This window comes from Oryctolagus cuniculus, chromosome 19, assembly GCF_051225735.1.
Source record: "Oryctolagus cuniculus isolate XC-2025 breed Fujian yellow rabbit chromosome 19, ASM5122573v1, whole genome shotgun sequence".
NCBI classification, from domain to species: domain Eukaryota; kingdom Metazoa; phylum Chordata; class Mammalia; order Lagomorpha; family Leporidae; genus Oryctolagus; species Oryctolagus cuniculus.
Window position 1 is genome coordinate 62416638 of NC_142885.1, and position 24863 is coordinate 62441500.

The 24863-nt window shown below is 51.0% G+C and overlaps 2 protein-coding genes and 1 long non-coding RNA gene across 20 annotated transcripts in view; 2 read left to right on the forward strand and 1 right to left on the reverse strand.

The window, feature by feature from the left end:
* The window catches only part of ZC3H7A (zinc finger CCCH-type containing 7A), a 45213-nt gene extending 38446 nt beyond the window's left edge, over positions 1-6767 (forward strand). For all 12 annotated transcript variants that reach the window (XR_016226224.1, XM_070064995.2, XM_070064999.2 and 9 more), the window contains 4 exons: positions 340-448; positions 3306-3439; positions 4866-5029; positions 5876-6767. Coding sequence is in view for 11 of the 12 variants with exons in the window: in XM_070064995.2 (XP_069921096.2) it covers positions 340-448; positions 3306-3439; positions 4866-5029; positions 5876-6065 (597 nt within the window). In the remaining variant the exon portion in view is untranslated. The remainder of the gene's footprint in view (positions 1-339; positions 449-3305; positions 3440-4865; positions 5030-5875) is intronic.
* A 3424-nt stretch (positions 6768-10191) lies between these two features.
* LOC149120620 (uncharacterized) lies at positions 10192-10639 on the reverse strand. The gene is made up of 2 exons (XR_016226225.1): positions 10502-10639; positions 10192-10295 (listed from the first exon to the last, which is right to left on the reverse strand). It is a non-coding gene; the product is annotated as an uncharacterized LOC149120620 (long non-coding RNA).
* A 517-nt stretch (positions 10640-11156) lies between these two features.
* TXNDC11 (thioredoxin domain containing 11) overlaps positions 11157-24863 on the forward strand; it is a 64696-nt gene continuing 50989 nt past the window's right edge. Inside the window, exons 1-3 of one of the 7 annotated variants that reach the window (XR_016226223.1) lie at positions 11157-11560; positions 16571-16787; positions 20464-20561. Coding sequence is in view for 3 of the 7 variants with exons in the window: in XM_089321678.1 (XP_089177804.1) it covers positions 11313-11560; positions 16571-16787; positions 20464-20561 (563 nt within the window). In the remaining 4 variants the exon portion in view is untranslated. Of the gene's footprint in view, positions 11561-16570; positions 16788-20463; positions 20562-24863 lie in introns of those variants that run through there. The other 6 variants (XM_089321678.1, XM_002711753.6, XM_070064993.2 and 3 more) reach the window with 6 other exon arrangements.

Below are 24863 nucleotides of genomic sequence, written 5' to 3' on the forward strand. Positions count from 1 at the left end.
AGTGGGGCTGCCTAACCAAGAGGGCCAGAGATTTGTCACTGTGGATAGTAAATGTTCTGAATGAGCACATTTGTCAGTATTTTCTTGTTAAAAAGTTCCGTACTTGAATTTCTTTGGAAAAATTTTGAGTTAGACAGTTGACCATCAGTGTGATTTCCTGTCTTTTGGGCTTATAGGTAGTTTGAATAGAATCAAATTAGTCTTATTTGAACATCTTACTACCAAGCATTAGTATGGAAGATAATGCTTACTTTGGTTAAGTATAAAAATTAGGCAGTTTTCCTAAGCACGCTCTATCTTAAAATATGTCGGCTTTTTTCTTTTTTTTTTTTAATCTAGCTATGCAACCATATTGCTTCTGGGAGAAAATGTCAGTACGTTGGGAACTGTTCCTTTGCGCACAGCCCCGAGGAGCGAGAAGTGTGGACCTACATGAAGGAGAATGGCAGTAAGTTGTGGCTTTTGCTGTGTTCCTGACATTGTGAGCACCTGCTTGTCTAGAAGTTGCCTCTGTAGACATGGCAGCTGCCCGTGAGCCCCGAAAACAGTGCACTTTCAGCAGGCACACCCTGTTTTCGTCAGTAGCTCTGTTGCTGACAGTGACCGGAACGTGCGGCCACAGCCTCAGGGGAGTGCATCTGACATGCATGTGTGTGTAGCTAGGTCCCGTCTGCACAGGAAAATGGAAGTCTGCGTCTTTTGGATGGAGTGGAGTAGATGCGTTCCGTTCTGGGACTGTTGAAGTCAGATCGTCTTCAGTGAGCAGTACCCCCGAGCTCAGCGGCTTGGGGCGGGGTGCCCGTTGAGTGAGTCCTTCACTGGGAAAACAGGCCCAATGCAAAGGCCCCAGGACAGAATGTTTATTCTGGTCAGATTTCAGTCTTCATGAGATGCCTTTGAGAGGAGCTTCAGATAACCTTTCACTTACGACCCTAAAACGTGTCACTCCATGGGGCAGTATTCTCCTGCAGTGAAGTGGCAGGAGTAGACCAGCTGCAGGCCCCAGATTCTGAGGACCGACGGGATTGCAGGCTGCAGCCACGCGCCGGCAGTGACTTGTGCACAAGGGACTCCCACTGGCTGTGTCCCCTGGCGGGACCTGCGGCCCTGAAGCTTCCTGCAGCTGCGCGTGCGTGTCCGGGCTCTGGAGGGTCTGAGGAGGAACGTTTGTCTTTCACCTTAGCCTGATGGCTGAGAAATGCCTGTGCAGACGGCAGAGCTGAAGGAATCGGGCCCCCTTTGCAGAGGTTTCGGCACAGTGGTTCTCACCAGACATGCTCTGCCTTCTCCCTGGGACTTCGGCAGTACCTGGAGACGTTCCTGGTCATGACGTGGGTGCTGTGTCTGGCATCCGGTGGGCGGAGCACAGAGGTGCTGCGGGGTGCCCTGCAGTGCTCGGCACGGACCCCGGTGGTCAGCGTGGCGAGGCTGAGCTTGAGGCACCAGCTGTAACACGTGGCGGAGTCGCGGACAGACCTGTTTTCCCAGCACCTGGTCACGGCTGTATTGTGTTGGTCCTCTGAGACTGTGGCTTGATTGATAACTGCCACTGGGGCCAGGCTTGGTCCAGTACTAGCATGCTTTTCAGCTTTCTTTTTTTAAAGATTTATTTATTTACTTGAGAGGCATAGTTAGAGACAGAGAGGGAGCCAGAGAAAGCTTCCATTTGCTGATTCACTCCCCTGATGGCCACAACGACCGGGGTTGGGCCAGGCCAAAGCCAGGAGCAGGAGCTTCTGGGTCTCCTACATCACTGCAGGGGCCCAAGCACTTGGCCCATCTTCTTCTTCTTCTTCTTTTTTTTTTTAAAGATTTTATTTTTTTATTTGAGAGGTTAAGTTACAGACAGGCCGGCGCCGTGGCTCAATAGGCTAATCCTCCGCCTTGCGGCGCCAGCACACCGGGTTCTAGTCCCGGTCGGGGCGCTGGATTCTGTCCTGGTTGCCCCTCTTCCAGGCCAGCTCTCTGCTGTGGCCAGGGAGTGCAGTGGAGGATGGCCCAAGTGCTTGGGCCCTGCACCCCATGGGAGACCAGGAGAAGCACCTGGCTCCTGCCTTCAGATCAGCGTGGTGCGCCGGCCACAGCGCGCCAGCCGCGGCGGCCATTGGAGGGTGAACCAACGGCAAAAGGAAGACCTTTCTCTCTGTCTCTCTCTCTCACTGTCCACTCTGCCTGTCAAAAAAAAAAAAAAAAAAAAAATTACAGAGGGAGAGACAGAAAGGTCTTCCTTCCGCTGGTTCACTCCCAAATGGCCACAGTGGCTGGAGCTGTGCCTATCCGAAGCCATGAGCCAGGCACTTCTGGGTCTCCCATGCAGGTACAGAGGCCCAAGCACTTGGGCCATCTTCTACTCCTTTCCCAGGCCATAGCAGAGAGCTGGATTGGAAGTAGAGCAGCTGGGACTTGAACTAACACCTATATGGGATGCTGGCGCCACAGGCAGAGGATTAACCTATTGTGCCATGGTGCTGTTGGCCCATCTTCTGCAGCCTTCCCAGGCTATCAGCAGAGAGCTGGATCAGAAGTAGGGCCAGGACTTGAACCGGCACCCATTTTGGTGCTACAGGTGGATGCTTAACCTACTACGCCACAGCATTGGCCCATGTTATCTTTCTTAATGAACTGTGACAGGGTGTCAGGGCTTTAGGCCCTGGATGTCATGTCTGTAGCCTTACGTGGTTCTGGCACAGTTGGAGTGTGTGACACAGGGCACATCCCTTAGGATGATTTCTGAATTTGAAATAGCCCTTGCAAATTGAGGGAGGAATTAATTAATCTAGGAAACTGATATCTGTGGTTTTGACAATCTGAAATTGACCTACTGCAATAGACTACCTCTCCCTGTCCACTATAATGGTGCTTCTTCAGCACTCTGGATTTTCTTTGTTCATTTTAAAAAATTTATTTATTTGAAAGGCAGAGTTACACAGAGAAGTAGAGACAGAGACAGAGAGAGAAGTTTTCCATCTACTGGTTCACTCCCCAAATGATTGCAACAGCTGGGGCTGGGCCAGGTTGAATCTGGGAGCTTCTCCCAGGTCTGCCACGTTTGTGCAGGCACCCAAATACTTAGGCCATCTTCTGCTGCTTTCCCAGGCACATTAGCAGGGAGCTGGATTTCAAGTGTAGCAGCTAGGACTCAAACCATATGGGATGGTGGTGCTGCAGGCTGCGGCTTTACCCTGCTGTGCCACAGCGCTGGCCCCTCTTCTTTTAGAAACATTTGCTAATACAAAATATGTGCATGACGTGTGTATTTAAATCGCACTTACTGTTGCTGCTAAAAGCAATTCATTTTTCTTTAGTACAAGATATGGAGCAGTTTTATGAACTGTGGCTGAAGAGTCAGAAAAATGAAAAAAGTGATGATGTAGCCAGTCAGTCCAACAAGGAAAATGGAAAACAAATTCACATGCCCACAGACTATGCGGAAGTCACCGTGAGTACCCCGGGGCCTGCACGGCAGCTTGTCTCTGAGCCCCTTCCTCCCTCCTGCCCAGCGTGGCGAGCTGTGTTGGGGATCTGTATCCCTCTCCTCTGTGGTTTTCTGCTGTTAGCTAAAGTGTCTTCACGCCAAAACACTTCCTTTCTCTAACTTTGGAGCCAGAGATGTGTGGGTGCCAAGTCCTGGTTCCTGTCCTCCGAGCCTGGGACCCTGGGCAGATCATGATGGCAAAGTCCGGAGGGTTTGTCACTGCTGTGCTGTCGCTGCAGGCGCTCAGGAGACGGGGCCGTTCACGCCCCCGCACGCTCCTCCAAGCATGTGTGCAGACGTGGAGTCACTGGTGTCTGTCACTCCTCTGCTTTTGTTTTTAAACATTTCAGGAAGTCAAAGAGGATGATACAGTGACTGTCTTGAGCCCCCCATCGCCACTGAACTGATGTTAATCGTTTGTCGTGTTTGCTTCTGTAAGGTGGATAGGACGTTTCAGGCAGAGTGTGGCTCTGTTTCTTCCCCTGCCCAGAGGCCCCAGACCTGGTGTGTATTCGGCTGTGTTCGCATATTGACGTCACATTTCTTCCTAAACAGTCTCTTGTCTGCCGGTGTGTTTTGTAAACGTTTCCCTAAGCTGCTTGTTTCTCTGTAGTGTTTTTGGCCTGTCTCCATTTTGGTTCTGTCAGGACTGGGTCCGGTGCCCTCGGCCGGGCACATGTGTGAGTACCCACCTCTGCCAGGGCTTGGCGCCAGCCAGCTCCTCTGTGGCCTGTACTTAAGTGCTCCTGCGTGTTCCCAGAGCAGGACTTGCTGGATCGGGAGGTTACCTGGGGTGCTAGACAAGATAGATTCTTCACTAAGACCCCTGACTTAGTGGGAGTCTGGTTTTATTCCGTGTTGCATGGAAGATGCACTTCTCACCCAGGACGTTGGGAAAGTACTGCTCCCACACTTAGGAGCTAGCCTCTGCTGTAGCATTGAATCCCACCACGGCACAGCTCCTTTGTGTGGGCCTGTCCTTCACGGGGCGGCATCTTTGCTTCCTGGTCCCCAGCACAGCCTGGCCCACACTCAGGGGCTCGTTCACAGGCATCGAGTGGACTGGCCCCTAGGCCCCCTGGGGTTGGCATGCCTGGCTGGCCGTTCCAGCTCTCTCTGCCTTTCCTTAGGGTGTGAATTCTGCCCACAATCCCTGTTTGAGTTCGCCCCTTGTCCTCCCAGCACACATCCGTGTTTGCACACCAGCTCCTGGGGCCTCCCTGCTGCAGACATCCTGGACGCCCGACAGGGCTTGTCCCTCTGCTTCCTGACTGCTGGCCGGGCTCCGCTCCTTGCTCACCTCCCCCACGGGACTGGGCTCCATGGGAAGGGGGTTTGGGCTTCACAGTGGATGCCCTGATGGGGACAGGCTCCGTGTCTCTGCTCCCAGGTGGACTTCCACTGCTGGATGTGTGGGAAGAACTGCAACAGTGAGAAGCAGTGGCAAGGCCACATCTCCTCGGAGAAGCACAAGGAGAAGGTGTTCCACACCGAGGACGACCAGTACTGCTGGCAGCACCGTTTTCCAACGGGATATTTTAGTATTTGTGAGAGGTACGTAGGTTTTGCCACTTTATCCACATGAAAATTGCTGCTCTTTTAGGGCTTCTGCAGACATTATGTCAGGAGATGGAGAAGTACAAGTGAGGCTGCCCTCCCCAAGTACCTGCTGTGGCTGGGCCAGGCCAAAGCCACGTCTCCCTTGGGTGGTAGGAGCCCAGCTGCTTGGGCCATCACCTGCTGCCTCACAGGGTGTGTGTGTTGGCAGGAAGATGGACTCAGGAGCAGAGCTGGGACTTGAACCCAGGCACTCCTGATGTGGCAGGTTAACTGCCAGGCCACACACCTGCTCTCAGTCAGCACCTTTCATTAATACATTTAAATAGTTTAAAAGTACGATTTTTTCTGTTGCGGATGTCATGGGTGTAAAATATTTTCCAAGGCTTTGCATGTGGGATACGCAAGTCCTAGAGCTAGTGAAGTAGGACCTTCCCGGGATCGTGCCAGGAGAGTCCGCTTTGTAGGACAGCAGCTCCAGCTGCCTCTTGCCAGCTGGCTTCCCATTTCCTGGTTCGAGTCCCAGCTGCTCTGCTTCCGTGAACCTTCCTGCTCCTGCACCTCAGAAGGCGGAAGATGCTGCCCAAGAACTTGGGCCCCTGCTATCCCTGTGGGAGACCAGGACGGAGTTCCTGGCTCCTGACTTTGGCCTGCCCAGACCTGGCTGTTGTAGGAGTTGGGGGAATGAATCAGCATGTGGGAGAGTTCTTTCTCTCTGTTGTTCTGCCTTTCAAATAGATACAGACAAATAAGTAAATACATAAATCTTAGATAAATAAAAGAACCATGTCCGGAGTTTTAGAAACAACTGATGGACGCTCACCAGCTGCCCTGTCCTGACAGGTATATGAATGGTAGCTGCACAGAAGGAAACAGCTGTAAATTTGCACATGGAAACGCTGAACTTCATGAATGGGAAGAAAGAAGAAATGTCCTAAAGATGAAGCTCAGCAAAGCACGAAAAGATCACTTAATTGCCCCAAATGATAATGACTTTGGAAAATATAGTTTTTTGTTTAAAGATTTAAACTAATATGCTGGCTTCTATGTATGTAACCTAATCAGAGCATTGACCAGAGAAATTGCAAGTGTTGTAAGGCACGTAGCAGAGGGGCTCAGACTTTCTGCTTGAATTGGCACATATCCTGAGCAGCAACCCACAGTAGGTAGGAAAACGGGCTGTTTAACGGGTCTGGCCCAGCTCTCACGGAACCATTGGCATCAAATGGCGAGGTGACTGCTCCCCGGCTGCCGTCTGTTGAATGGAGTGTGGGAGGAGGAGTTGGAGAGGAGGTGAGGGTATGTCTGGGGCGACTCTCTGCGTTGGTCCTTCAGTGCAGAACCGTGATGCTAAGAGAATACACACTTGGACCGGGATCAGAGTACATGCGGGATGAAATTTCTTCACTTAGCAGAACGAACGTATTTAATAATGTTTGCTACTTATCTGTACGTAGGTTGCTTAAAAAAGGATTTTCTTAACTCAGATTTTAAGCCAAATAACCATTTAACACCAGTACCTGTTAAATGGGGTATTTTTCTGTATTTGTATGTTTCACTATAATAAGGGAACTGAGGATAATGTGCATTGAGAATATTTTGAAAAAAATCAGTTGACTCAAATTTTATTTCTTGGTCTTTTGCTGTTTAAATGATTTCAATGATTAAACTTGTACTGTTGGTATTGTGTAGTGTATGGACCAATACTGCCTGTAATAAAGATTTTATATATAAATCTCTGACTTTTTGATATCATTTTCCCACAGAATTGTTCAAACTGTGGGTTCTAAAATCGCAAGTCGGGTTCTAGGAACAGGTACGTGATGCGTGATGGAATGCAAATCGGCAGGACGGGAAAGCAGCTTCAGAGCCTCTCCTGTGCTTGGCAGGGTCGTACTTCCGGTGTCACTGAGAGACGGCTGACAGGGGAGAACGGAGGCCGTGGGTCCCAGAGAGACGGCTCTCTGCAGGTGTGGTCAGGATGGGCTGGCACGGACGTGAGGACGATCTGGCTGCGACATCCGTCACCCCACGGATCGCCAGGGCTGATTCGGCTGATCTGGCTGGCTGGGCGGGTGTCCCCTCCCTCCCTCCCTGCTCCATGTGTGTCCCTTTGGTGAAAGAGGATGGCCTTCCCCGTTAGAGGAGTTCTGGTGTTCAGTCAACAGTAGCCGCACTCCCTGGCTAGAACCTCCAACCAAGTGCTCAAGGATGGGCCGGCAGAGCCTAAGAAGTGGCACAGCTGTCTCTGTGCCCCTCAGCCTTCCGAGGGTGGCACCAGCAAGCCAGGAAGAGTGGCAGGTGGTGCCGGCGCTACCTCATCAGCCCACTGCTAGTGCCTGCTCCTTGTTGGGGTGGGGCGGGCCATCTGAGGGAGGGACTAAGGACAAGAACCAGGGGGCTGAGAGGCTGCAGCCCGTCAGTCTCGCAGGGGCAGGCCCTTCCTCGTGATGTCCTGGAAGGAGTGTGACTGTGGGACAGCACAGGAGAGGGTCTCGGTTCTGTGCTGTGAGCGGGGGAGGGAGGGGAGCATGGCTGCAGGAAGTGAGACGCCAGAGGAGCCCACGCAGGTCCGCAGACCCAGAGGCTGGAGACGGGCATCAGGAGCATCTTAGCGTGCCAGATACCTGACCTGTATTGGCTGGGCGTTTGCTACAGAACAGCATAGAATTCTGACTGTGCTCAGACTCCTATTCTGAGCACCTTCCTTAGATTTTCTCTTCTCTATACTTTCCCACCAACTCCTTTCCCCCTCTTTTTCCAGGGAAAATTGATGTCGAACACACCCTAGAAGGCTGTGGTGATGACCCAAATAATAAGGAATTAATAGGGGCTGGCGCTGTGGCATAGTGGGGAAAGCCGCCGCCTGCAGCGCTGGCATCCGTATGGGTGCTGGTTCGAGCCCTGGCTGCTGTACTTTTGATCCAGCTCCCTGCTATGGCCCAGGAAAGCAGTAGAAGGTGGCCCAAGTCCTTGGGCCTCTGCACCTGCATGGGAGATGAGGAGGAAGCGCCAGCCATTGCAGCCAATTAGGGAGTGAACCAGCAGATGGAAGACCTCTCTCTGTCTCTGCCTGCCTCTCCTTCTCTCTCTGTAACTTTGTCTTTCTTTCTTTTTTTTTTTTTTTTTTTTTTTTTTTTTGACAGGCAGAGTGGACAGAGAGAGAGACAGAGAGAAAGGTCTTCCTTTGCCTTTGGTTCACCCTCCAATGGCCGCTGTGGCTGGTGCACTGCAGCCGGCGCACCGTGCTGATCCGATGGCAGGAGCCAGGTGCTTCTCCTGATCTCCCATGGGGTGCAGGGCCCAAGTACTTGGGCCATCCTCCACTGCACTCCCTGGCCACAGCAGAGAGCTGGCCTGGAAGAGGGGCAACCAGGACAGAATCCGGCGCCCCGACCGGGACTAGAACCTGGGGTGCCGGCGCCGTAGGTGGAGGATTAGCCTAGTGAGCCGCTCGCCGGCCCTTTGTCTTTCAAATAAATAAATCTTAAAAAAAAAAAAAAAGGAATTAATACTATACTAAAAAACTATCTACTAACACAAAGAATGAAGAAGGAACCCAGAAGATGGGAGCCAGAAAAACAGCAAACTGACAGCTAAGAGGGAGCTACCAACACGTTGGGCCCGTGGGGTTGACATACCGGACATCTGGCACACCTAGAAAGATGGCCACTGATAGCACCATTTTACCTCCATGCAAACCAAGAGCTGGACAAGGAGTGAAGGGATTTGCTTTAGGGTCACATACTTGACCCATGGCAGAGGAGGGAGTCTAACTTCTCTGGGCCATGCTTTTAAAGTTGTTTATTGATTGGAAAAGCACAGTGACAGATATTTTCCATCTGCTGGTAACCCCCCCCCCCCCCAAATGCCAAATGTCTATAACAGTTGGGCCTGGGCCAGGAAGAGGCTGGAGCTAGGAATTATGACTGAGTTTCCCACGAGCCATGTCTCCTGCATCCTATAGCACACATTAGTAGAGAGCTAGATTGGAAGGTGGGGTGGGACTGGAATCCACTCTGATGTGGGCTGTGGATATCCCAAGTGGTGGCTTATCATGAATGATGTGCACAATGCCTGCCCCATTAAAAAATGATTTATTTTGAAAGGGTGACAGAGAGGGAGATGAAAGAGAGACACCAAGCTTCCATCTGCTGGTCCACAGCCCAAACGACTGCAATGCCCAGGGCTGGTCCAGGCTGAAACCAGGAGCCTGGAACTTCACTGGATATTCCACATGGGTGCAGAGGCCGTCTCCCGCTGCTTTCCAAGCAGATCAGCAGGGAGCTGGATGGGAGTGGAGCAGCCAGGGCTTGAACTGACATCCCTGGTGGTGGCTTAACCTTAGTTCCCTCAAAGTCTTACTTGCCTGACACCTGTTAGTTTCTCCTACAACTTGGATCACTTCTGAGCCCACCAGACAAGCAGTTCCACAGCAGTGCACACCAGAGGGGTGTTGTCTAATTCAGCTCAACACCAACACTGTGCACCTGCAGTCAGGGTTAGAGCCCGGGCTAGCCCTCAACACTGTGCACCTGCAGTCAGGGTTAGAGCCCGGGCCAGCCCTCAACACTGTCCACCTGCAGTCAGGGTTAGAGCCCAGGCCAGCCCTCAACACTGTGCACCTGCAGTCAGGGTTAGAGCCGGGGCCAGCCCTCAACACTGTCCACCTGCAGTCAGGGTTAGAGCCGGGGCCAGCCCTCAACACTGTCCACCTGCAGTCAGGGTTAGAGCCGGGGCCAGCCCTCTCCACTTCTGAAGGTGGAAGTGCTTGGCGCTTTTGGCTGACCAGCTAGGAATCAGGATCCTCACAGCCTCTTCCTTGCGTTTGATTTGCCACGAGGCGTTGTTTTATTGGCTTGTTATAGGGCATGCTGCAGAGAGCAGAGGAAACCATGCACAGGCCGAGCCTCTGGACCCCTCCCAGTCGGGAACCTCCACGTGTGCAGCTCTCTGGACGCTCGACCTGCCCTTTCCGGTTCTATTGCCTGGGCGTGACCGCTAAAGGACTGGGTGGGGAACCCCAGCAGACACTCCTGATCGCATCAGAGGCCACCTGTGGATCCGAGGCCCCCCCCCCCTCCTCCCTGTCCACCGCCGACCGCGCCGCCTTTTCAATCACCGCACCCGGAGAGGACTCTGCCTGCTGGCATCCGCGCTCTGGGGTGACGGGCTGGGCCTCCGCCTGCGGCGCTCGCATCCCGTACGGCCGGCAGTTCGGGTCCCGGCTGTTCCTCTTCCGATCCAGCTCTCTGCTTATGGCCTGGGAGGGCAGGGGCAGATGGCCGACAATTGCCCGGGCCCCTGCACCCGCGTGGGAGTCTCGGGGGTTAGCTCCTGGCTTCGGAGGGGCCCAGCTCTGGCTCTAGCGGCCATCTGGGGAGTGAACCAGCTGATGGAAGACCTCTCTCGTCTCTCCCGCTGTCTGTAACCCCACCTCTCAAATAAATAAAATCTTAAAAAATCTACCTGCTCGTCATTGGTTCCGGGCCTCCAGCGCTTGGCTAAGCTCCTGTATTTGCTAAAGAGCGGGAAGCGACCCTGTGGGCTGGGCTGCGCGGCTCTTCCACGCCTCCTCACAGGGCTGCGTGTCGGGGTGCACAGCGCCGACCTGCAGTCGCTGCCGCTGCGAGGCCACAGGGACCGAGACCAGGCGCTGCAATCCCCGACCGACCCTGCTGGCACCCCATCTACACACGGACACACAGGGAATGGCAGGTGTTTTATTCCCTCCCGCAGAGCGGGAGTAATCAATAGCACCTACGTCCTCTGGGGCCTGTAGTGAGCGTGAGGACGCTTGGCTGTTATCGTCACGGCCATAAAACCCAGAGGGCTGGCGGGTTCTCCAGGAGGACCCATAACCTTCCGTGTGCCCCAAGCGTGAGCCTCCGTAGCAGTACCGCGGCGCTCTGCCACTGCGCATGCGCAGACTCCAAAAGTAGGGGGCGGAGCCCCGGCGATGAAGGTTTCTGCGCAGACTCGGAGGATGGGGGGCGGGACCTCTGGGACGGAGGCCCGGCCACTGGCGCTGTAGGCGTCTGCGCGGGCTATGCGTGCAGGGGCGTGGCCGCCGTACGAGCCCGAAGCCGCGCGGAGTCCTTGGAGCAGGGGGCGGAGCCGCGTGCGAGGGGGCGGCGCCCGGGCGGCGGCACGGCTGACGTGGAGGGTCCGGGTTAGCGGGCGCTGCCAGCTGCGGGATTGGGGAGCGACGGGCCGGGCCGGGCCCTCGGGCCCGAGGCGGCGGCGGCGGCGGTATAAAGCCGGCGACGGGGAGCATGTAATGTCGGAATGCGGAGGCCGCGGCGGCGGCAGCAGCAGCAGCGACGACGCCGAGGACGAGGGTGGCGGCGGCGGCGGCCCCGCGGGCTCTGGCTCCCTCAGCCCGGCCCCGGCTGGGGCGTCCTCGGCGGGCCGGCTCCGCCGCGGGTTGCGCGGCGCCTCCCTCATGGCGCGCCGGCGGCCCGAGCTGCTCTGCGGGGCCGTAGCCCTCGGCTGCGCGGTGCTCCTGGCCCTCAAGTTCACCTGCAGGTGAGGCTGCCCTGGTCCCCGGGGCCCGGGCCCGGCGTCCCCTCCGCCCGGCCGGCGGCGCGCGGCCGACTCGGGGCCTTCGGGGTCGGGGGTCATAGCGGCCTTCTCTTGGGGGTGACTTCGCGCTGGGCGACCGGCTTGACGCTCCGGGGAGGTTTCCGGGTGCTGCCCGGCGCCCCTTCGCCCCGAGAGCGGTGGGCCGGGTTTCTGCGCTGCTCCTCACCTGTTGGGCTCTCTGGGGGCGCACCTGTCACTTCCGCCCGGGCTGTGGGACCCTCATTCCTCACCCACTCCTCTCCCCTCTGCTTCCGGTGCAGTGTTTCACAGCCTCTGGGGACAGCCCCGGAACCCTTGGGAATTTTATCCGTGCCCGCTGCGCGCTAGGCCAGGTGACCGAGGAAGACCAAAGTCCTTGCTCCCTATGGGGCGAGCGTCCCGTGAGTGGGACCGACCGTGAGCCGAGGGCCCGAGGACCGAACAGCTTCCCTAAGGAAGTGACATCTGAGGCTCGCTCCGGGAGAGGGAAGGGGCCGGCCCGGAGAGGTTCCGGGAGAGTCGCAGGTCGCAGGTCGAGGTAGCAGACTGCGCAAGCCCGCCGTTTTCGGGAACTGGGAGGAAGTTCAGAGTAGGCTGCAGCCCAGTGAGCAGGGGAAATGAACTGCAGTGTGTCTTTTTGGGCAGGTGTACAGAAAACTGATGGTCCGAGCTTATGCCTGGCCTCCCACACCTGCAGTGTTAGCTCCGGGGTCTCCAGTTTATGAAACGTGGGTTGCCACTGACTTACTCGCTGGCCAGCGGACGATCTCCTCTCTGAAACAGTGCATTGAGCCCAGTGCGCGGCTCCTGTTGGTAGGGAACTGTCAGGATCGGGATAGTGACAAGGGAACAGACTGTAGTCATTGTCACGGCGCATGTGCCGTTGTGCCTGGTACAGTACTGTCCGTGGGCTTTCACAGTCTGGGAACTGTTGCTATTTCGGGCTGTGTGATTCTTTGTTGTGGGGGTCTGTCCCGTGCAGATTAGTGGCCTATCCACGAGAAGCCAGCAGCTTGCGACGGAAATGTCTCCGGACTTAGCCAGATGTCCCCCACCGGGACAGGGGTGCCTGCTGGGAAAGTACTGCTTCGTGGAGAGCGTTCTTTACTTAGCACATTCTTGAGAGCCCAGTCTGAGATCTCCTTGGAATCTCGCAGTCGCTGGGAAAGTCACCTGGCCCATCGTGCCACCTGTTAGCTGGCTGAGCCTGAATTGAATTCTCTCTTTTTTAGGAACTAGATTCTTGACCTTGCTCTTGGTCCTTGTACCCCTCAAGTAAAATACACCCAGTGTTTTACAAGGTGGAATATTGCAAGGTGGCATTTGCGTTCAAACTAGAAGTTTCCTCCCTCGGAGGGCGTGGTGTGGGGTATTACATCGGTTTTGTCAGTCTGTAGTAGTGTTTCGTGTTTGTCCTGAGCCAACATGGCTTAACAGACGCAAAGCCTGCTGAGAGTTCAGGAAGAAGGAAGGGCCTGAAGCCAGTGTCCAGGGCGGGCGAGATCCTTGGCTGCTCGTGGCAAGCAGAGCGAACTGGCTTGTTTATCCATCATCTTGGACAGTCTTTTAATAGATGCAGATGCATGTCATGGGGTCTTGCCTGCTTGAGTGAATGGTGTCATGATACTAATTTATCATTGTTTAACTGACTCAAACGTTTTTGTCCCGCTTTTCCTATTTTAAGATCTTTAATGAGGACAGGAGCTGAAGAGAGAATAAGTTCTTGTGTTTTAATTTATTTTTTTTCTAATAGCTCCAAGTCTGAAGGAAGTGTCTGCCCATTTCAGTCTCTGTTTCTTAGCTGAGTTCAAACCAGATCATATAAAAATGATTGATTTCCAGTTAAGCCAAAATTAATAACCGTGTGTTTCTGAGCACTGAATCTCTACGTTCCTGCATTTCTGTGCCTTCAGGGCGGGCAGTTAGCCTAGAGGTTCAGGCAGTGGCAAGGATGCCCGAGTCCCGCCCTGGAGCACTTGCACTTGACCTCTAGCTCTGTCTGCTGGTTTCCAACTGCAGTGGAACCGGGAGGCAGTGGTGAGCTGCTGCCACCATGTTGATTGAATTCCAGGTCTGACCCAGTCCTGGCCATGGTGGGCATTTGAAGAGTAAACTAGCAGTTGGGAGGGGTTACTCTCCCTCTTGTTCTCTCTTGCTCTGTCTCCCTCTGCCTCTCCGGGGGTGGGGGTGGGAGGGAGACCCCCAGGACTTGATCCCGCTTCTTTTTTCCTCCTGAGTTGAAGGTAGAAGATGCATGTGTACGTATATTCATTTTGTTTTATTGCATTTTGTGATTTCAGAACTGAAAGGAGGAATAGGGTATGAATTTCATACCCAAATTGGGGTTGCAACAGGCCTTTTTTTTTTTTTTTTTCTTTTTCAGCCAACTTTTGAGTTTTTTGTACCTGGGACTTAAGAGCTGTAGGGGATGTTTGATCTAGGGACAGTTTCTCAGAAACCTGAAAGAAAGGAAAGTTAAGTGGAAGCTCTTCCGTGTTCCTGGTGAGGCTGAGGCTAGTGCGGCTCTTCCCTGGCTGATGTTTGTTTTCTGATCTGGCTGGTGGATTTTAGGAACTCCTCTGAATACGTAGAATAAGAACACTGAGTGGATGATTATCCATTCTTTGGCTGTCAGATACCGACCACCGACCTCTTCTGATTGATTGCGATACTTGATGCTTAACACGTGGTTTGCATGAGCGGAGACGGACTGCTCAGAGGGAGTGTTGGGCCTCTGGGAGATGTGCCCTTTTTCGCCACAGGGGCTTCCCCCACCTCTTTGCGTGGCTGTCCTCTTGTCATTCAGGTTTCAGCTTAAAGGACGCTGCCCTGACCGCCACCCCGTCCCCCGTCAGCTTCCTGGCATCGCAGTGACCGTTGTGTGTATTTTGACCGTCTTGTCGCTCACCTGTAGCAGGCTCCTTGACAACATAGCACGCTTGTTGCTTTGCCTCAGTACCTGTGCTGGAAGTGTCCTGTGGGAAGACAGTGATAGCTGACCCATAAGGGGCAGGCTGGTGGCCACTTGGACGCCCACATCCTCTGTCAGAGGGCTGGGCTGGTTTGAATCCCTGCCCCTGTACTTCGGATCCAGTGTTCCTGCTGATCTGCAGAGGTCGAGGCCCAAGTACTAAGGTCCCTGTCATGCACGTGGGGGACATGCACAGAGCTCCAGGCTCCTTGCGTTGGCACGGCCCAGCCTCTGCTGCTGTGGTTATGTGCGGAGTCAGTGGGTGGAAGATCTCCGCTTCTCTCTCCCTCTCTCTGCCACACTGCCTTTTAAATAAATAAATCTTTTGAAAAAAATAGTTGCTCAGTAAGCATTTCTGAGTATATGTGTGTGAGTTTCTCAGGCTGTGAATGTGTTCCACACAGACTCAAAGCTCTGGATGCAGGGTAACAGTACTTTTTTTGGATGAATAAATAGGAGATTTGCTCCTTTTAACATTTTTACCTGTTCTGCAGTGTCGTATACTTACTGTCCTAGCAAGTATTCTCTAGTAGCTTTTTTCATTCACTGTAAGTATTTTGAGTCTCATCCAAGTTACAGTAAGTTTGAGTGTTTTTTTTGTTTAAGTTTTGGAGAAGCATTTAATTTTAAGAGTGGGCTCAAGTTTATCCTTTCCTCTGCTGAATCCTGCCAGCTTTCTTGTGCTTACTGTTTACATGGTTTATCTCTTCCCATTCTTATGCTTTTATTCTATGTCTTTATTTCTAAAACTGTGCATAGCTTAATAATTGGCTCTTGTTTTGTCCTGGTTGTCAGTTTCTTTATCTTAATTGGACTCTTTAGTTCTGTGACAGTTAATATAATTATTGATTTACTTGAGATTGTGTTTACCTTCTTGCTACTTGCTATTTTTGTGTCTTCTGGTTTTTGTTCCTCATTTGGCCCCTTTCTTCCGGGTCAGTCTAGTCTTTTTTTTTAAGAGTTTCATTTTTATATTTTCTATTTGTTTCTTAGGTAAACTGCTGTAATGGTTTTATGCTGTGCCATTGCAGGTACATACACTGTTCAGAGTGTTAACTAGGGTCCTTTTAACTTGGTGAGCTGCCATCTCAGCCAGGACTCTTTTTTTTTTTTTGGTCTTGATGGGCAGCTCTGTGACTCCTGACCACTTGTTCAGTGTTCTTCCCCGTCTACTCCCCACTCCCTAGCGGGAACCTCCAGTGTTCAGAAAGCCGGCTTTCCAGTTAAGTGGGGCTACTGTTTTTGTTATTCATCTTTATTATCCTTTGGATTAGGATAGATGAGGAGGGTATTTCAAAAAGTTTCTGCAAAAATGGAGTTAAAAGATAGGTTGATTATAGTGCAAAAAAATTTTGAAATTCATGCACCCAAGGGGTTTTCAAAAAGATCATGGAAAATGCATAATGAAAAAAATCCATGCACGGATTTAAAAAATGTTTTGCACCAGATAAACTCAGCTTTTAATTCTGGTTTTCCATGGACTTTTGGAAGTAGCTTGTGTATCTGGAGAAATGTGTCTTATGATTTGTTATTCCTGCAGGAATGCCCTGGGTAAGTGCAGGCCAACTGTAGCTAATACAGGTAACATTTCTCAAAGCTGAGTTGATTGCAAGCATCTGTCAGAGAGCGCTGCCTGCTGGTGGCACAGGTGCTTCCACCCCATAGTCCTGAGCTTGGCACTGAGGATTGGCGGCCTCTTTGCAGAGAAGCTGGGATCAGGGGTGTGGGAGGCAGGCAGAGGGGTTCCTCAGAGACACCCTTCTCTTCTCTACCGGCCTCCCAGCCCGCAGCTGGGAGAATTGTTGACGTGCGTGTCTTGCCTTGGCTCAGCCTGGTATTGCCTTAGCAGGGAGTTTGGCTTTTCCCTCTAGGTCAGTGACTTGGAAGCTCCGTTTCTTATTCCAAAGAGGACTTTTCTTGTAGGCTTGGTCTTCTTTGCACACAAAGCTGGTGTTAGAAGAAGATAAACTTAAACAGTCTTATGTGTGTTTGCTCTTTTGTAGTCGAGCAAAAGATGTGATAATACCTGCAAAGCCGCCTGTCAGCTTTTTCTCCTCGAGGTCTCCGGTCCTTGACCTCTTCCAGGGGCAGCTGGACTACGCAGAGCACATTCGCCGGGACTCGGAGGTGGTGCTGCTGTTCTTCTACGCCCCGTGGTGTGGCCAGTCCATCGCTGCCAGGGCCGAAATCGAGCAGGCGGCCATCCGGCTTTCAGACCAGGTAATGCTGGCGTTCCCTGGAGCTCTTATCCTTCCTGGGAGGGGCAGAGTTTGCCAAAGTGGACTCTGGGAGTACTTCATAAATTATTGTTTCTCAAAAGAAACAGGAAGGATCTGCAGAGGGGATGGGCGTATTCCCTTTGAGGCAGCAGCAGGAACAGATTCTGTGTCCCGAGGTGGGCCTGTGCTCTTGGCTTTCAGCGCGCAGGAGGTTGGGACTTGCTAGGTAGGTGTGTCATATAGGAGAAATGTACACATGTTAGTGTGAGGTGACAAGGTTGATCTTTGTAATTCGTGGGCTGGGACTGTCATTAGCAGGTGTTTGGCTAGGAAAGAGGGATCAAGAGACAAATGACTGGGCTGTGAAAGCAGTGGTTTTCAGCTCCGGTACATCCCGGTACATCCCGCTTGCCCTTTAGAAAGTAAGTATCTTGTGATGCCCCTGTCTGTCCCGAACAGGAATTCAGAGCTGGCAGAAATTCAGAGCTGGTAATTTCGAAATCGTCTGATGTACTAATTGTAACGTAAAGGTGAGGGGAAAACAAGGAACGTAATTTGTAACACAGTTGTTACAGTGACTGCTTGGGCAAAGTGGCTCCTTGAAGATTAGTGTAGAACTAGTGCGAATGGGGTAGTTACAAATGCAGAGCCGTAAGGTGTGACGGACGTGTTGGTGACTCGTATCCCACAGGGACGTTGTTTTCAGTGATAGGATTTTCTAAATAGTGAACAGCTCTTGGTAAAGCCCCGAGCCAGACCAGGGATTTGCTTCGCCAGTGTGCACAGTGGTTGCCTTCCTGAGCACTTCTGTGAGGGCAGAAGCCTTGTGCTTTGGAAGATGGAGCTGCGCTCTGGGCTTGAGTAGTAGCAGACGGGTTTCCCCGAAGCATGGTTCGGCAGGCAGGCTTTAGTCTGGTGACTGTGTGCAAAGCTGCTTTGAGCTGAGCAGGACAGCTGCAAGGGTGCCTGCCCTGCACGTGCTGGGTAGCTGCTGTGGGTCTTTGCAAAGACGCAGAAAGCACCGGCAGATGAGATGTGGAAGAGGCCCCTGCTGAGAACCTGAGCTGCAGTAACTTGTGTAGGCAGCAGTTCTTTGGAACTCTCTTGGCTTTTCTTAGAAACGGTGTTACAACTGGTGGTAGATTCCTGCCCTGCCCGGTGTAGCCTTTTAACCATAATGTCTGAGAAGGATACCGGATAACCTGTAAATACCAGTGTAACTCCTCATTCCTTAGAACCTTGCTTGGCCTGTGGGTCTTGCCTCTGTGTTCCAGCTGTGGACCCTCGGCATTTACGTCTGTTTCCTGTCCAAGTTGCTAACAGTAACTAAGCTGGCAGACACTCGGAGCGGGGTGACAGGGACTGTAGAGGAGCCCCGGTCACATGGAACCAAGCAGGGAAGCTGCTGCCTTTTAGGTTAATGGTAAATTAGTTGCTGTTTTGCTGTCGACACAAGCAGTATGTCCTTCCGAGCCCTGACTCTGGTCTGATATTCTGGTGTATCGGACCCTGAGCTAACCCTCAGACGGCTCTGCAAGCTGATGTAACTGGCCTTGTTTTTCTGAAGCAGGATCTCAGGATTGGAGTGGGTGGAGCATTTCGTTAAAAGAAAAAACAGTTGCACAGTGATAAGAGATGGGCGCTGCAATGCTGTCTGCAGTGCCTGACCACGGATGGGCTTGCTGTTCCGTGCACTCAGTAGGACAAAGAAGTGGGTTTACTTCTGGAAACAGACACAATGTTTTGAACCATATTGCTTAATAAAATTGGCACTTATGGCAGATTGGGCCCTATTTTTTGAGTGAAAATAAAGATTTCAACCTTAAAGATGTTGCTTTTTTCTTTTACGTAGACTCTAATAAAAGAATTGCTCTGCAGGACTGGCCGCTAAGCTGTGTTGTTCTAGTAGCTACAAGGCATGTGAAGGTGGCTTCTCATTCATAGTCCATGTTCATTTTTTTCCAATAATTTATTATGAAAATTTTCAGACATAAAACTAAGGTAAAAGAATTTGACATCTCTCTCCCACCTAAATTCTTTTAACATTTTTAAAAATATTTATTTATTGTTTATTTGATATTTGAAAAGCAGAGTTAGAGGGGGAGAGAAAGAGAGATCTTTGATCCGTTAGTTCACTCCTAGAGGGCTGCAAAGCCAAGTCTGGGCCAAGCTGAAGCCAGGAGCCAAGAGCTTCTTCCGGGTCTCCTACGTGGGTGGCAGGGGCCCAAGGACTTGGGTCATCCCCTGCTGCTTTCCCAGGTACACCAGCAGGGAGCTAGATCAGAAATGGAGCAGCTGGGGCTCAAACCAGTGCCCATATGGGATGCCAGCACTGCAGGCGGCGGCTTTACCCGCCACTCCACAGAACGGCCCTGTGTTAACACTTTAATGGGCTTATTTTGTCCTGTTCTTATCTAACGAGCCCTCTTATCCAGGAGTACTCAACCAGAGGCAGTTTTGTGCTTCCCCCACCCCTTGGACACTTGGTCATGTCTGGGGACATTAGTCGTCGCTTCTAGAGAGGGAGTGCAGCCAGTATCTAGTGAGGAAAGCCCAGGGAAGCTGTTCAACCCCTGTATCACCCTACATCCAATTTGTAGGACAGCCCCTCATGACAACATCAGAAAGGATCATTCAGCACAGAACATTCACGGTGCCGAAGCAGGGAGGCAGCTGCAGCCTGTCCGTGTGGTGGTTGTTACTTTTCAAAGTAAACTGCAGGCACAGGCGGCTTCTTCCTAAATCCTTCAGCATCTGCACACTAGTGGATAGTCAGCCCCTGTTTCTACTCTCCTTTGCTACCTTTTCGAGTATGATTTTTATTTTTTTAGGGGAAAGAGTTTATTGGGGGAAACACGGCAGACTGGGGGAAAGGGGTGAAGAAGGCAAAGAGACAGGAGAGGATTAGAGAGACAGAGAGGAAGAGAGAGCTCGAGTATGATTTTTTATCATCAGTTATGTGCATCCATTTTAAAAATAGGTATTGAAAGTATTCCTTCAGGGCCGGCGCTGTGGCATAGCGGGTCAAAGCCCCAGCCTGCAGTGCCGGCATCCCATACGGACCCCGGTTCGAGTCTCGGCTGCTCCTTTTCTGATCCAGCTCTCTGCTATGGCCTGGGAAAGCAGTAGAAGGTGGCTCAAGTCCTTGGGCCCCTGCACCCACGTGGGAGACCTGGAGGAAGCTCCTCAGGTCAGCTCAGCTCTGACTGTTGCAGTTGTCTGGGGAGAGAACCAGCAGAGTGGAAGACCTCTCTCTCTCCCTCTGGATCTGCCTCTCTGTAACTCTTTCAAATAAAGAAAATACATCTTTAAAAAACCCCCTTTGACATGTGTTATATTTTGCAGTAACATTTTCATTTTCAGACGCTCAGTTTGACAATCTAAGGACAAAGCCCGCTACGTTTTAGTGTAGTCACACTTAGAAAAGCTCGTTGGCACTCATTACTTCAGAATTCTAAGCAAATCATTTTCCCCTTGGGCCAGCTTCCAGATAACTGGATACTATAGAGATGAAGTGCCTTTTATTTTAGCGGTAAGTAATGTCCTCCTTTGAAATAATTTTTTGTACTTTCAGTTTCAGCAAGAGAGGAATGTAGTATTTAATAATTTTGTCTTTGAAATCTTACTGGCTTTTCAGTTGTTATTCATAGTCACTGAGAACTTTTTCGGCTCTGCAGGTGTTGTTTGTGGCAATTAACTGTTGGTGGAACCAGGGGAAATGCAGAAAACAGAAACACTTCTTTTATTTTCCTGTGATCTATCTGTACCATCGGAGGTAAGAACTTCTAAGTAGTGTTTCTCATTCCACTTAATTTTTGTCGATTCAAAAATGAATTTTGGGGCTTTTTTTTTTTTGTGTAAAAGTAGTAGATATTCGCAGTAGAAAATTGAGAAAATTCAGATAAGCCGAATTAATACAGGGAGTGTATTTTATCAGTGATATAATCACCATATCGACTGATACCTTCCTTCGCCTCTGCATGCCAGACTGCACATTCACCCCACCACCCCCCTGTTTTTCCTCACGTTATTTAAGAGGCAGAGGAGAGAGAGAGAGATCTTCCAGGCCAGAGTGGAGGGCCTGAAACGCAGTCTAGTCTGCCTCCTGGGTGTGTTCGTAGGAACTTAGGTCAGAGTGGAGGAACCGGGACTTTTCAGACCAGGCGTTCCGTGTGGGATGCACTTCTAAGTGGTGCCTTAATTCCTCTACCAAACACCTACCCCTCAACCTTTCTTTTTTTTTTGTAAGCTACAAGTGGAATCAGTTAGTAATACTATTTGCTGCATTGCTTTTTCTCACTTTTATGAACATCTTCTCATGTCATTATATATTCGACAATATTATTTTCATTATTTATTTATATAAAATCTTGAACATTTATTTGAGAGGCAGACAGACGAAAAGGCAGACCGGGAGGGCTGGTGTTGAGTTACAGTGGGTTAAGCCACCACTTGCAGCGCCTGTATTCCTCCCATATTGGAGTAAGGTTTGAGTCCTGGCTGCTCCACTTCTGATCCAGCCTCCTGCAGATGCACCTGGGAAGGCAGCTGATGTTGGCCTCAGTTCCTGGGACTGTGCCACCCCTGTGGGAGACCCGGATGGGGTTCCTGGCCTGTGCCAGCACTGGATATTTTGGCCATTTGAGAAGTGAACTAGCTGTCATTCCCTTTCTGTCACTCTGCCTTTCAAATAAATAAGTAAATAAATTTAAAAAAGAGAGACAGGGAGAGTTCCCAACCCTGTTTACTCCTCAAATGCCTGTAGCAGCTGGGGCTGGTTCAGGCTGAAACCAAGAGTCAAAGCAGGCCTCCCACACCGGTGATGGGAACCCGGTTACTTGAGCCGTTACCTGCTGCCTCCCAAGGTGCACTTGGACTGTAAGCTGGAACTGGGAGAGAGCTGGGACGCAGATCCAGGCACTTTGTTATGGTAGCCCGAGCGGTGTTGTAATTACTGTGCCAGATACTTCCCCATGTTATTAAACGTGTCATTTATTCCATTGTGTGGCTGTATAGTTCAGATATCAAGTGGAGTGTAAAAGTACACGAAATTCCTTAACCTGTTACTTGTGGCGTTGCGTGGTCAGGAGTATATATATCTTTTCATCTTTTGGTTGGGAAGAAAAATCAGGATAGAACAGGTTTACAACTCCGTGAAATCACAAAAGGTCCTAGAAAACTGAAGAGTTTGATAATTTTCACCCAGCTGCATTCATCTGAACTGAAGTGACGAGCTTATCTGTGACCTTGATGCTACTTCAGATGCCCCTGTATCCATTTTCCTGAGAAATACTGATGCTTGGTTTTGGAGTACCACGTGGACCCTTGTGTGACTATTAAGGACAGTGAAAATCTGACTTGCAGAGGTTCGCAGACAGGAGGTGGGATCTGGGGCTGTGTTCGGTGTTACTGGCTTGAAACTTGTCGACGCTGCACTGGTGAAGGAGGTCCGATGAGTAGGGGCGTTTACCTTTAGATTGTGTTTTCCTTTCCCTACACTTCCTGGCGATTTGTAACAGACATGGGTCAGCTCGCGTGGGTTCTGTCGCATTCCATGACACTGCACGTGCCTAAGGTGAGCAGCCGTGAGGCTCCCACTCCTGTCCCCCCTGAGAACCGTCAGGTAGTGCTTGTGCAGAACACACTCTGACCTCGTCTCCACCTCAGATCTTCTTCCTCTGGATATGAAACGGTGATGGCTTTCATCTTGACAATAACAAGCCAGATTTTGTTTGGGGATTGTTTAGACTGACTTTGGATTTCACTCTTCCTACTTTTTTGCCAATAATTGGGAGGTCCTTTCTCGGTTTTGAATATTGAAGTGCAGAGGAACTTTCTCAGGGTTACCTCTTTGTCTTCACTAGTGAAAGGAAGGTGTTGCACTGAGAGTTGAGAAACTCTGTCCGTTGGGTGATGAGCTGGCTGCACTGAGGCCCTTCCTTTCTTTTTACCTTTGGGAAAGTGCACAAGTGCTTATCGGGGGTGTAGTACCTACAGGCTGCCCAGAGCTGGGACTTAGTGTTGCATTAATATCAGAGGTCCCTTGAATTGAGCGCAAATATCATTTTGAGAAATGTAGGTATGCAGTGTTGTCTTACAGTGTTTGCTTTCTTAGTCTTTGAGGAGAACCTGAAAGGACATGAAAGGAACTAGTCCAACGCCCTCATTTGCAGATGAGGGGTTTGAGGTGTGAGTTCATTTTGAAATGCCTGCCGCACCTTTCCCTGTTGAGGCTTTGTACTTCTCATTCCGACCTTGCCCTTTGCCAGTGTACCTGAGGCAGAAGCAAGTGCTAAGGCACAGAGATTGCCCAAAGGTAGTGTTTTCATCTTCTGTCTTAGAGTCCTCTGGACTTCTCGGGATGTAGGCCTGTCTCTGTCACCTAAACTCTTGTGACACTCTCTGTGGCTGGGAGGGTCTGTGTTGCAGAGCTCACAGGTGTGCCCGTTGCGTCTCACCGTGAGTGCCCATTGCTGCTGTGTTACTGCTGCCGGGTGTAAGGGCTTCTCTTGTAGAAGCTGCGTAAATGAATCCACAGGCTCTTCCGCCTCGTGAGAGTGGATTCCGTGTTCCGGGCTGTACTGATTCTAGTCACAAAGTTTGTAAAGGGTGCTGAGCAGTGAATGGGTTCTGCAGACAGCCCCTCTGCTACATAGGAGCTCTAGATCAGCTTGCCCTGCGACAGTGGCTCTGATTGGTGAGCCAGATTCCATATCCTGCATTCCGGGATCTTGTTAGCAGTTACAGGTTACCAGGCCCCTCACAGCATCAGTGCACACAAACTCAGCAAAGCTTGTTTGCTTGAGTTGATGAGGTTTCCATATTGGTTGCCTCGTTTTTGCTGAACAAAGTAAGTTATCAGATACCTTTTCATTTTTTCCCTTTTTTTTTTTTTTAAGATTTCTTTATTTATTTGAAAGTCGGAGTTACACAGGCAGAGACAGAGAGAGAGAAAGAGGTTTCCATCTGCTGGTTCACTCCCCAAGTGGCCGCGATCTGAAGCCAGGAGCCAGGGGCTTCTTCCGGGTCTCCTGTGTGGGTGCAGGGGCCCCAGCACGTGGGCCATCTTCCACTGCTTTCCCAGGCCACAGCAGAGAGCTGGATCAGAAGTGGAGCAGCCAGGACTCTTAACGGTGCCCATATGGGATGCCGGCACTGCGGGTGGCAGCTTTACCAGCTTTGCCACAGCACCGGCCCCTAACTTGTTAGAATTCTTAACTGTGTCCCAATTGTGCATGTGGAGTTTACTGTTTTCCGTGCTGATATCCCTTTGGTATCAAAAAAATTCAGTGCACACTGAGGAATTGTGTTCACTTCGTCATAGTATGTGTGTGTGAATTTCTGTGATCATTACAACGTTCTGAAGGCATTTAGAGAATTCTCCACTGTGCTCTTCGTTCTTAGCAGTCAGCTTAAAAAGTTAGTTTCTGTCTAGGGAGAATGATGCTTATGGAGTTGCTGAGTAGCCTACCACCACCCTTACGACCTACCATCCCATAATACTTGAGCAGCGTCTACTGTGGCAGATGGAAAAGAACCGTGTGAGGACCCTGACAGCTTAGGGGTGGCAGTGTTACTTAGCAGTACTGGGTCGAATTCCGTGTCCCCAAGAGTTACTGCAGGGGCAAGGAAGGAGGACCATTTATCCAGCTCCAGATTTCCTACGTTCACATTGTTTTGTTTTTTCCCTCAAGTAGATTTGAGATGCATATAGTGATCCTTTCTGTAGATGCCTATGGGAATATGGAATAACTGCTTTTTAGTAGGCCCAGGGCCAAGTGGTCAGCCTGCTCCTTGTTTCAGAGTGACGTGTAAAAGGGAGGTTGGCCCACCTACGTCGAATTGTGCAGTTAAGATTCTGCAGTCCTTTAGCTTGTGGTCAGTTTCCTAGTCCACCTTCCTGTTTATGTTTTTCTTTAAAGGAATATTCCGAGACAATTTATTTTTCAGAGACAAGGAGGAATGTTCTTTGTTTGGAGATTCAGTTTGTAGTTGAACTAAGCTCGTAGATGGGTAATGGCTGCTGGGACATGCCCTCAGCTAAGATGCTTGTTCCTGATTAGCCTTCCAGTCACTT